Below are 12,127 nucleotides of genomic sequence, written 5' to 3' on the forward strand. Positions count from 1 at the left end.
CACACGTTTAGTGTATAAAAAGTTTAATATTCCATATAATACATTTAATATTTAAATATGTACACACAAATGGACTTAAAACAAGGTACAACATTCATAGAACATTACACCTTATAAAAGCAGACAGAAGGGATCCAACAACAGATCCAAAGTCTTTGTAGTGCGAGATCCGGCTTTAAATAAAATCTTTAAGGATAAAACTTACAACAACAAAAAAAGAAAGACACAATTGTCCTAACACATCAGGCAGAATATTTAATACCATGAGGCACTGATTGTATACTACGGTGAAACATCATCTGTAACAGTGTCAAGGAAATAGCTACTTGGTGCATGACAAGTCTTCAAAATCTCAATAGTTCCAGTCATGAGAAGCAGGGCGTCGTTGGTTTATGCAACTAGCCTATTGAAAATGCTTCCTTGTGCTTTAGTTCTACATATAACTGCAGTGCTTTTCAAGGACATTACACTTTATGCAAGCACACCTTTGAACCAATCAGCAATGTGATGTCATGAGCTGTTGCCTGGAGACAGTCACTTTTCTTTTTGGTGAAAAATGGACTTGCTGTTATAGAAATACAGAAGGGGGAGGGAGCCATAATGGCCTCAAGAACTGCTGGAATGCAGGTGCATAGAGAACTTCTCATTTTAAGAGCAAAGCAAAATAGCACAAACTCTCCTCTTCATTACGGAACAACTTGAAAGACTTAAACCGAGGTAGAACCAGATATGGCTACGATAGTCCACAAACTGTAATCTAGGTACCTCAGTTTACACTTACTCCTGATACCAAAGAAATTTGGCGTAAAGAACACACCCCACCCATGTCTAACTGTTTCAGTGAGGGTGTAAAATCGAATATGATTCAACTTTAAGCAGATTTGGCCATAAGGAGGAGTATTCAAAAGCGTACAGTAGTTCAGAATAGAGCTGACTGTCTTTAACACCCTTTATAACATTAAAAAGCTTAACTATCCTTGTCCATTTGAAAAAAAAAAAAAAAAAAACACTTTCAAAAGCTCTGACTGCAACGTCCTGCCACTGTATACCATCATGCATCCACCCACTTTCCACACAGATCCTGTCTTGACAGCTCTAATACAAACAAAAGGGTCCGATTGCTCATCAGTAATGCTGACAAAATACCCAGACATGTACACAGAGGAGGAGACTGACGAGAAACAACACACTCTGTAATACACACATGGGTTTAAACCTTCCAGTTCAGCTCAGAGGCTGAGGTTTAGTTTTAGTCCTTAAGCTAAACCGAGAAATTAAATCCAGCTTGATTGGATCCATCGACTTCTAAAAAAGAAAAAAGGCATTATCTGTGGACAACTGTATAGTTGATCACTTTGGTAAATCAGTAAACTCAAATGCGGTGGTTGTTCAGATACACACACACACACACAAACCTGAGTTACAAACTCTATCAAAGCTGAAAAGTTCCAGCAGTTTGAGGTGTGGTTGTCCTTTTCCTCGCATTCAATGCTGGAAATTCCAGGCATCACAAAAACATGGATGTGGTCAATGTTCAAGGTGTGAGCTGGACTTTCAATGCCAGACATCACTGGCGGAACCTCTTCTGCTGACGGTACGGAGAGGACTGCGGGACACTGACCCCCTCTTCTTCCAACGCACTGCAACACAACATATAAAACAAGATACGATTACAACTCTGATATGAAAAATAAATGTAAAAACACAGAATTTGACAAGATCCCAATGACTGAATTGCACATGGCTCTCATTTACATCATAAAATGATCTGCCACATGCATTAAAGTCAACCAAGTCTAAATATGATCATGCATTTAATGGGATTCAACCCATGACCTTAGCATTGCTAGCACAACGAGCAACAACAGGGTGCCCAATCCTACTCCTTAATGGAAAAATTCCTTGCAGAGTTAAGCTCCGACACTCGTGCCTGGAATATTCTAGTAAACTTGAAGAACTTTAGTTGGTTCAGGTCTGGTAAATTGGAGCTAGTATCATGCCAGGTTCAGACTTAATGGGGGTGGGGGTTGTTGTAACGTTAGTTCGCATAATACATGCTTCATTGAATGCTTACATCTATTTTCATAATGAAATGTATTGAAGTTTTTAGTGTTTTGTGGGGTATTTAGTGTATTCTGATCTACCGTCTCCCCTGATTAGCTATTTCAGAAAACCTGTAGGTCAAACTATACAAACTATGAAGCTCATTTGACTTCATTTAACACCTATTTTACAAGAACAGTCTCTTGTCAACACTTACCATGCCTATCAGTGCCCTAGAACTGCCAGTTTCAGACTGTTACTGATTTTTGTTTTTTTGCATGGACTGATCGGCACGATTATGCATTCGGGATAGTATAGGCCGTTATAGGGATGTTCAAATGTATATTATGCAAATTACCTTTTTTAAATATTAATATTATTTAAGATACAGGTCAGAGCAAACTTTTTCTCATGATTTAACTTCCATACATGTTGTTTTAATTTATTTAAGGGAAAGGGGGTCGGGGGAGGGGGGATCAATCCCCTCCAAACCCCCCTATAATTTACACCCTGATTATAACATGTAGTGTGATCAGATGCCATGTCTGGAATGCTCACTGATGTCCTGATTGAAGTTAAATGCTGGGCTGTTTTAATCCAACATTGGGTTATGTTAGATTTTTAATCCAGCTGTTGGGCTTGACCCAGCATTTTTAGTGTAGCCGGTCACACCGGTGACACAGAGCCTTTCATACATACAGTAGCTTTTGAACATGCTTATAGCATTGGTGCTGCAGGAAAATGGAAAATTTGAAAAATGGAAAAGTTCCATCATAAAAAAACAGATAACAAGCAGAGATTGGTCAAGCAGCAATGTGAAATCTGATGGGTCTCATATAGGATTAGCCCATTAGCTCTTTCCTGGTTTTAACTTATACAAAATTTAGCAGCCCATCCCCTGAGTGGGACCAAAAAATAAATAAAAAAGAGGGAACATTACTCCAATACTACACTCTTTAAACTGACTGCTTTATTTCAGTAGAGTTTTAAAAATCTCATTTTTAGATCTCTAAATGTACAACTCCTTTTTATTTATGCGAGCAACTGACTTTGTATCAGCCTAGCAGATCCGTTTTGTACGTCTAATTTAAGACTCTGATCTAGAGGAGATTGTGTTTTCTGTATCGCCACACCCAGGCGTTGAAATGCCTTACCACCATTGATAAGACAAGCATCTTCTGTCGATATCTTTAGATCTAGATTAAAGACTTTGTTGTTGGAAAGCAATTTGGTTACAATTAAATTGTCATAGTCCTTGACATGAGATTTTAAGCATCACTCCTGAGACCCCACCCAAGATTTGTGTCCTCTGTAGTGGACCTTGTGTTTTCATGAATTTTCTTAGAATTTTTTAAAGTTACTCTGTCAAGTCATGTTGTACTGTTCAGAGGACGTCCTGGGCTTTCTAGTGAGATGTCATTTGATTGGCTGGCATGCTAGGAACCGCTTTTTACACTGCATCCATAATGGCAGACATACAAACAAGCACATTTTATGGGAAGGAGAGACGTATGTAAATGTAGCTTTTTAAATTTTTATTTTTTTTTTTTACTATTATTATTACATATATATTTGTTTATTAATAGATCAGGAACAATACATTTAGCTTTCAAAGCTGTAACTTGTTTGTGTTTTATATCATCCTTTTTTAAATGTCCACTATAGTGGACACCAGGACCATCTTAATGTAATCAATGACTGCATGTTGTAGAGGCAGAACTGAAGCAGAGAGGATTCTTTATAAAATAGTTGAGGGAGACTCTGACTTATAGTCTGACAATCAGACAATTAGAGACAATTAGAGAATTACAATCAGTTTTAAATCGCTTTTAAGGTAAACTCTTTCAGACTAAACTGTTTCAGGAATTTTAATACAAAAGGAAAAAATGGCTTTTGTTTAGTTTTTGTGACATTAATATTTGATTATTATCCCCTAACAGTCATATCCTGTACAGTTTTGTTGTCTGAGTTTGGCAGTCGTTTCAAACTAAAATGGTCCTGTGGTCCAATACAGTGGACATGCGGTAAAATTAAAAATAAAAACAAAAATGTAAAAACTCTAAATTATAGATTTTTTTAACCCAAAGGATGTAGGAAATCACAGAAAAAAAGTCTCAGGAGGATATTGAATAATTCAACACAGCGACTATTGTGACAGACAAAAATATTGTTAAGTCTAAACCAGGGGTGACCAATCCTGTTCCCAGTGACCTACCTTCCGGCAGATTTCAGATCAAACCCTGATCAAAGACAATTAAACCAACTCAGCACACTATGGAAATTAAAGACAGGTAAGTTTGATCAAGGTTGGAGCTTAACTCTGCAAGAAGGTAGATCTATAGGAACAGGATTGGCCACTTCTGTTCTAAACCCTTGCATTAAACTCAGGAGGAACCATGAGAGCAGAAGAGGACAGTCAAGAGCTACACAAACTCTTGTTTCTCCTCAACTCACCTTTTCCCAAACTAGCTGGCAATGTTGACCCTTTGGCTGGAGTAGGTGTACCAGGCATTTCTGGCTCTCTAGTAATCCCATCCCCTGCTGGTAACGTGGCACATCCACCCTGCCAGTCATTGAGCGCTCTCTGAAATGACTTTGCTAGGCAGGCGGTCATGTCTTTAGCCCTTTCTGCCCGATTGCACCAGAACACTCTGCACTGCAGCTGCTGCCCGGGCTGCCGGCAGATGTACAGAAAGACGTTGGGTCTGGCTGCATGTGAGGCACAATACGCAATGTCCTGCAAGTAAGTCTTGGTGAGCTGTCTTCCAGTGCTCAGTTCTTTCACTTCAACATATCGAGGTCGCACTACAAGGGCATGATCTTTAGAAAGCTTCCCAGGGGCTCCGTCCAGCAGCCGGTCGATGGCATCCTCTGCTTGCTCCAAGTCCAGTGAGAAGATCTTCTTGGTGCCAAGGTAGTGCACCTTAAAAAGGGGATCACCGTGAGATAGACTCTCAGTGCGATCACGCCGGAACCGGCGACGCAGGGCCGCTGGAGAGTTCTTTAGAGTTTGCATCAAATGGAAAGACGCCAGAGCCATTGTGGGAGGAGAGAGAAGTGGAGAGACTTTTTTGGAGTCACCGGTATCCTTCTCCTGCTTATCTAGTAAGCCTCCCAGTGTGGCGGAGCTCAATATAGCCTTGAGATCTGAAAGACAAGATAAAATATATTTACACTGATGATTCAATTCAATCATCTTTATTTCTATAGCGCTTTTACAAGGTAGATTGTGTCAAAGCAGTTTAACATAGAAGTTCTAGTAATTTAAAACGGTGCCTGACTGTCTAGTTTTCAGTTGAAGTTCAGCGTGGTCACTGAATTTCACTGCTGAAAGCCCAAACACTGAAGAGCAAATCCGTCGATGCACAGCTCTACAAGTCCCAAACCAAGCAAGACAGTAGTAAGAAACAAAACTTGATCAACTGACCAAAGTGAAGGAAAAAAAAAACCTTGAGAGAAAGCAGGCTCATTGGGGGAAGACACTGCTTTCATGTCAACCTCATCCCTCATCAGCAACTGCTTCAGTGGCCTTATTTCAGCTTTTGCTTCACACTACCACGATAATAAGCTTAATCTCATCAATGAATATGATTTTTGCAGATTTCCTGTGGGATGTTATGAAGATCACAAGGGAATCTTTGTTCTCTCACAGTGTCATCACACTATGCTTTTGTTTGTTTTGAATATGCGCCCTCTAGTGTTAAAAATTACATACGGTGCCTTTAAATGATGTGAGATTTACATTTTTAGATAATCACTCAAGTGTTGATAGTGTTACATTCCATAATCATGTTTTTATCTACACACAAAAGTTTTTGTTTTTGATGTACAACTGTCTGTGAGCTCTTCATGGAAAAATGGACACAGACAAAAAAAACAGGATCAGTTTAAGTCAAGCATTAACACACTTCTGCATTGTCTCCAGTGTGCAGCACAGGAGCTTCAAATATTAAACAGGCCACATTTGTGTCTAGCAAGAGTGGAAGAACGTCTGTCGCCTGTGAGTCACCCGAGACACTTTGCTGGAAAAAGAACGATAACCTGTGTGTGGGGGACATCAGAAAGGACTTTTCCACTTCAGCGCAGCACTGTTTAACACCATTTTAAAGGGGTTTGTTCTTAAAATTTTTATGATTTCATCCCATGTTGGAATGAACCAAAAAATATAAGTATTTAAGCAAGGCAAGTTTATTTATATAGCACATTTCATACACAACGGTAATTCAAAGTGCTTTACACAAACAAGAATAAAAGAAACAAGAAAATAAAAATTATTAAAAGAATTAAAAATGATAAAAACAGATTAAAATGTGTTAAAACAGGTTTTAAAAGAATGAAAAAGACATAAGTGCGATTTGTCTGCCATAGCACAGTGCACATGGAGTAAAGGCACAGCTAAACAGATGTGTTTTCATTCTTGATTTGAATGTGCCTAATGTTGGAGCATATCTAATCCTTACTGGAAGCTGATTCCAGCATCGAACCCTAGGAATTTCTAATTTACTTAATCCTAATGACCTGTTAGGTTTGTATTCAGTGAGCATATCTGTAATGTATTTAGGTCCTAGGCCATATAGAGATTTAAAGACAAGCGTTAATACTCTCAAATCTATTCCGAATGTAACTGTGAGCCAGGTGTAAAGACCTGAGGACAGGTGTGATGTGCTCTGATTGAGCTGCAACTGTCTCGACTGTCTTTTGACAGTCCTTTACAGTAATCCACCCTACTGGTGATAAAAGCATGAACAAGTTTCTCTATGCCCTCAGTGGAAACAAAGCATCTATTTCTTGCAATGTTTTTTTATATAAAGCATTTCTAAAGCTGATATTGTTTTTTAATGTTAAAACTAAAAACAATTACAATAACCAAATAATAATAAATAAATAAATAAAACGAATACCAATAAATTACCAATATCAAAATCCAGATTATTAAAAATTCTTCCATGCCCTAGAAATGAGCTAAAGCATTGGATGATAATGAATATATATGATTATAAAATGTACAATATTTCATTACGAGTTTTGCTCAAATCAAATCTAATTTATAAATCTAGACAAATCTAGTTGTTTTCCATTTAATGCTAGTAAAGCAGCTTTAACTGAATCTACATTGTAGAAGAGCAATAAAAACAGGCTATAACTTGACTTCCTAAAGTTTTTTTTAATTTAAATTTCTTTTATTAGTTTTTTTTACAAGGAATATTATTTACAACATTCATTTTATAATTAGATTTTATATATAAATATCCAATATCGCTCCATGTTGTTGTTAACAATACCCCAAATAAACCCTTCCCTCCCTCAACAGCCTCAAACTTTCTATTAGAAAAACTAAAACACAATTAAGGGGGAAAAATATAAATAAATAATAATAAATAAATAAAAATAAAATGAATAATAAATATGTATTCATATATTATTGCTCAGCTTAAGAACCAAGAGAGCTAGCATATAATCTATTAAATGGCAATACAGCATGTCAAAGGTCTTTAAAGAACCAGTAAATTAGTCTAATTATTTTCAATTTAATGCAAGTAAACACTTCATAAGTGTTTTTAAAGATTCATTTTAAATGAAAAAATAGAATGCCCATAATTGTCCCTCAATGACTAATAGGGATTCATACAGTTTAATTGTGACAATATGATACAAATATGACATTAATACAGGTTGAGTGTGCCATGTTTAAAGTAACCCAAAATTTGCGTTAAACCTTGTCAAATAATCATTTCAATCTAGTCTCTTAAAGCTTAGTTTAAGCATTTTTAAGTATTTATATTGTATGTTGAAATATTCACTACACCCTTTATAAACATGTATCTGAACAAAGCCTAGGTTTAACAGGACCTTGTGGGCCTCATTAGGTCAAGTTCAAATGCACAGAGGGGTGTTGTAGTTGTACCTTGCAAAACTTATGTAACACTTGCAGCTGGTTTTTCCTTTGTCTCAGGTTCCAGAAAACATCTCACTTTTAATCCCACATTGTGTTTGCCATGTGGCCGATACCATTGTGCTGCATTTTATTTTTTCCGCAGTCTTTTTTTTCGGACTCATTATTTCAGCATCCCGAGACGCTTCTGAAGTTGGTCACCACTCAGACTTCCCACTGTTTTTAGCTGCAATGCCTATTGTTGAGAAGTAACTTTCTACAGGAAACAGCTTTAGACGACATCCCTCCACCTTCAAAATATTTCTTGTCCCAAAGACAATGGTATGTAATTGCGTGTCGTGTTAGAAATGCAAATATGGAATACTGTAACCTAGACTGATTTTAACTAAAGGCAACTACAACACACACCTATGCAAGGAAATGACCTTTCTGTTTGACAGCCCTTTTAAACATCTGACCTGGGAATGAGCTTAGTGAGCTGAAATGGTAGAAATGCAAGAAATTATTTCATGCAGTTCACTGCAATTTGACAATTGCAACATTTGTCTAGTCAATGTGTGTGATGTTGCCATGTTTTGTAATTGAGAGAGACACTCAGATGCACTTGCACGATAAGAACATTCCTAGTCAAATAACAGACGTAAATGTAAAGTAGTTCTAAAGTTGATCTCCAGCCTAATTATCGACATGCTTTTTTAAAACATGCTGCAGACAGTGTGAGGCAAAAAAACATTACTTAAACTGAAGTCTATCTTTAACTTTTGCCCAAGATTCTCAACTTTACAATAGTAAATTATTACAAACCAATGCATTTTTTCAAATCAACTTATGCAATAATTCACACTTACTGAACAAACTTAAGCTTAAAATGTTGGTTTACCCCAAAAATAAAAATAAAAATTACAATGGTTTGAAAACAGTTACGTTTTTTTCCTGTTGACTTAACACAAAAGATGATATTTTAAGGAATGCTGGCACCCATCGTCTTCACAGGGTTTCTGCAGGTTTCATCAAGTCAGATGCAAGACTTTTAAAAACCCTTTTAAAACCATTATGAATGAGATTTTAGGCTTAAATGGGGTTAAACACTAAGGACTTTTTGAAACGGCCCGTACTGTAAAAAATGCAGGGTTCCACAATTCATCCATGTTGTCCCAACACAATTTGATTAAGTTAAGAAATGTGTAATTGTTTTTTTTTTTTAAATGTTCTTTTCCTGATAAGGGAATTTAATTAAGAAAATTTTGCTGTAAAATGTTTATCAGCTGTTGTGAAATAAACATCTCTTTGCAATAAAAATGTAAAATTAATACCCACAACACCATATTTCTGTGAATTTAAGTCTTTTTATTGGCTAAAATTTTGTTTTTTTTTTAATTTAAGACATTTTAAGAACAAATGGACACCCTGCTTCAACAGTAGCGCAAAAAAAAAAAAAAAAAGCTAGTTAATGAGCACCAGCAGCAAGCATTTTTCAAAATATCATCTTAAGTGTACAATGGAAGAAAAGAAATTGATTTTAAACAAGTGAAGGGTGAGTAAATGAAAGCAATTTTGATTTTTGGTTAACTATTTTTGTAGCCTGCCTAAAAAAATCCTACATTTACTGTGTATTTGGTAAAAAAAAAAAAAAAAAGAAATGTCTACAATTTAAAAAGGTTTAATTTTCATTATTTGTACAACAGCCTACCAGGCAAGAAACAGGACAAAAAAATCCCAAGCCCAGGAGTCACTTTTCATCTGCTAATGGCTCAAAACTCTATTTAATAAACTAACCAGTACAAGTTATTTAGCCCAATAACACAAAACAGAAGACTCACACTCACAACAAGTTTTTAAATAGCTACAAATCCCATTCCCAATGCAAGAATTGTCTTACCTTTCATGCACTCTTTTCTTGTGGTCAGACACCGGCAAATCATGCGTCCTCCACGAACAACTAAACGGAAAACTGAAGTTCCCACCCCGTACTTTTTTCTCGGTTGTTTAAACGCGAAACCGTAACGGCAGAAGTGTTTCAAGAAGATAAGCTGAGCCGAATGCGCTCTTTCTCAAAGTCGACAGTGGAAATGGTAGGAGACAAACGCATGATAAATGTGGCGTGGGCAGCGCACGGCTCTGCTTACCTCACAAACCGAATGAGTGAGTCAGGCGCGCGCACGAGTGCTGTATTTGAACGGCGTGGTCCCGCCTCCGCGGAGAGATGTGAGAAACGAAAACCATGAGGGAACCGAGTTAACGAGTGCTGGAAGGGTATGAGGAGGGTGTGGGCAAAGTTCAGCCCAGAAGAAAAAGCGTCACCGATGTACCCAAAATAAGATTCACCAGGGACAGACAATGAATGCATGGACACGGTGGAGAGAGAAAGAGTAGTTGTCAAGTGAATATGTAAATACGTAATCACAGATAGCATCGATCATATGACTGACGAGGAAACACAACACCTGCATGCGTTTGTGACTATATTTACTTCTGCACGTTCACCCTGACTCGTGTGCCCTATGGGTATAAAGGTAAATGATTTTAAAAACATTCTAGGTCACCTTCCTGAAAGCGCAGATATCGAAAGACTGTTAATTTTGAAAGATTTATGATACAAAAAAGCCTTATCCTGCATAAAATAATAATTTAACTTGTTATAATGTTGATGATGTTAATGGATGTAAAAAGACTGAATTGATACTTTCCAATGTTCTTCAACTAGACAGTGATCACACAAGAATATGAGACTTGCTGTAAGAAAGACAAGTCTAATTTAGAGACTTGGCACTAATTTAAATCAAATGATCGTCAAAGAGTTAATTGACAGAATGAGAAATCTTGTGACATTACGTTATCTTGTTCACATTCAATTTATCAAGTTATTCAATTAGCGAACATTGTGCCAGAGCAATGCACTGAACATCAAGACATGTGCAACTGTATCTAAAATTGGTAATGTAGTCTCTTATGTGTCCCTTAATAGCATATTTCCCATTGCTATCAAAGCCTTAACACACATAGTTTTCAAACACTGTTCAAGTATTATTTATCATCTACCCTTCCACTGCTAGTCATGTAGCTCTCCATCAATGCTGTTCATACTGTACTTGTTTTATTGTATTGCTTACCGTTATTTCTGTGGAACATAGCTATAAATACAGTGCTTAATGAAATTATTAGACCAACAACAACAAATTGTATTGGTGCAATGCAATTATATATAAAAACCTGCATATAAATAGTCCATCTCAGTTCTTTGAAAGTAGATTGCAAAATGAAAGAAGATTGTATGCATTTCTAAAAAAAAAAAATGTTTGCACTTTCAACATTTTGATGTTTTCTGTGTTTTTCAGGAGTGTAGGTGAAAGTGAATTGAGTTAATTCATGCCATGTGTGTGGACTGAGTAAGGAACACTGAGGCCCTGTGTAATCAGCAAATAAGAGTTTTGGGAGACACACCCACCAAAGTACCTTTGGTAGCACAGCAGTGCTATTATACAACTACCAGTGACGCCACAGCCTCAACAAAATCTAAACACACACACACACTCTTCGAATGCATAATGCATCCAATACATGCAGTACAAACACACTGTCTTTCAAGTGAACCCAAAGTGAAAAACACACTGCCAGGTTCATTGCACAGTGCCAAACCAAGAATAACTGAACAATTGTCACGGGTAAAGCATTTGACGCCAACCATGGCATGTTTATGCCAGAAGAAAAGCTAAGTGGCATGAGCTAGCAAGGCATCATGAACTTATTTAAGTCCTGCAGTATAAAAAATGCAATCATTTCTGTAAAAAAAAAAAGTTAGTCGTTTCTGTATCTATCTTTTGGTTGATATCTCTGATCTTAATCTAATGCCCATTAACTTTTGTTGTTTTTTAGGGGTGGGGTTGCTATTTGGGGAGCATGAGAACTTCAGGAAAGGGTTTCTTTCTTTTTTCAAGTCAGCATGTTAGTAATCAAAGTAACCACCCTAAAGTTAGAGTAACTCTAATCATCCATATCTTATCTCACAGGCCTAAATTTAAAGATTCCAGAAAGAAAAAAAAAAAAAAAAGAAAAAAAAAAATATATATATACTACATATATATATATATATACAATATATATATATATATATATATATATATATATATATATATATATATATATAATTTCAATTTCAATTATATATAAAGATGCATTTTGCTTTTCCCACCC

The 12,127-nt window shown here is 36.5% G+C and overlaps 1 protein-coding gene and 1 long non-coding RNA gene across 3 annotated transcripts; one reads left to right on the forward strand and one right to left on the reverse strand.

The window, feature by feature from the left end:
- Nucleotides 1–6: 6 nt before the first annotated feature.
- On the reverse strand, nucleotides 7–10,080 carry si:dkey-19b23.8. 2 transcript variants are annotated; one of them, XR_015495541.1, is made up of 4 exons: nucleotides 9,816–10,080; nucleotides 4,498–5,190; nucleotides 1,416–1,640; nucleotides 7–1,305 (listed from the first exon to the last, which is right to left on the reverse strand). XR_015495541.1 is itself a non-coding variant. In XM_087260943.1 (3 exons), exons 1-3 carry the CDS (start codon nucleotides 9,856–9,858, stop codon nucleotides 1,555–1,557), a joined length of 822 nt encoding a protein of 273 aa, XP_087117069.1. In that variant the 5' UTR covers nucleotides 9,859–10,080; the 3' UTR covers nucleotides 7–1,554. The 2 variants fall into 2 exon arrangements, 1 of the variants encoding a protein (XP_087117069.1); XM_087260943.1 differs by having other exon boundaries at nucleotides 7–1,640.
- LOC147835958 (uncharacterized) lies at nucleotides 9,832–12,000 on the forward strand. The gene is made up of 2 exons (XR_015495550.1): nucleotides 9,832–10,449; nucleotides 11,272–12,000. It is a non-coding gene; the product is annotated as an uncharacterized LOC147835958 (long non-coding RNA).
- The last annotated feature ends 127 nt before the right edge of the window (nucleotides 12,001–12,127 follow it).

The sequence above is a fragment of the Danio rerio genome, chromosome 7 (genome assembly GCF_052040795.2).
Source record: "Danio rerio strain M-AB ecotype USA chromosome 7, GRCz13ab, whole genome shotgun sequence".
NCBI lineage: Eukaryota > Metazoa > Chordata > Actinopteri > Cypriniformes > Danionidae > Danio > Danio rerio.

Excerpts from the sequence above, each read along its gene's own strand:
- si:dkey-19b23.8 (XM_087260943.1), bottom strand. The coding sequence starts at position 9,858 with ATGATTTGCCGGTGTCTGACCACAAGAAAAGAGTGCATGAAAG. Across the intron at positions 5,191-9,815 it reads AAGAAAAGAGTGCATGAAAG|ATCTCAAGGCTATATTGAGC; the intron begins GTAAGACAATTC and ends CTTGTCTTTCAG. Across the intron at positions 1,641-4,497 it reads GCCAGCTAGTTTGGGAAAAG|TGCGTTGGAAGAAGAGGGGG; the intron begins GTGAGTTGAGGA and ends GTTGTGTTGCAG.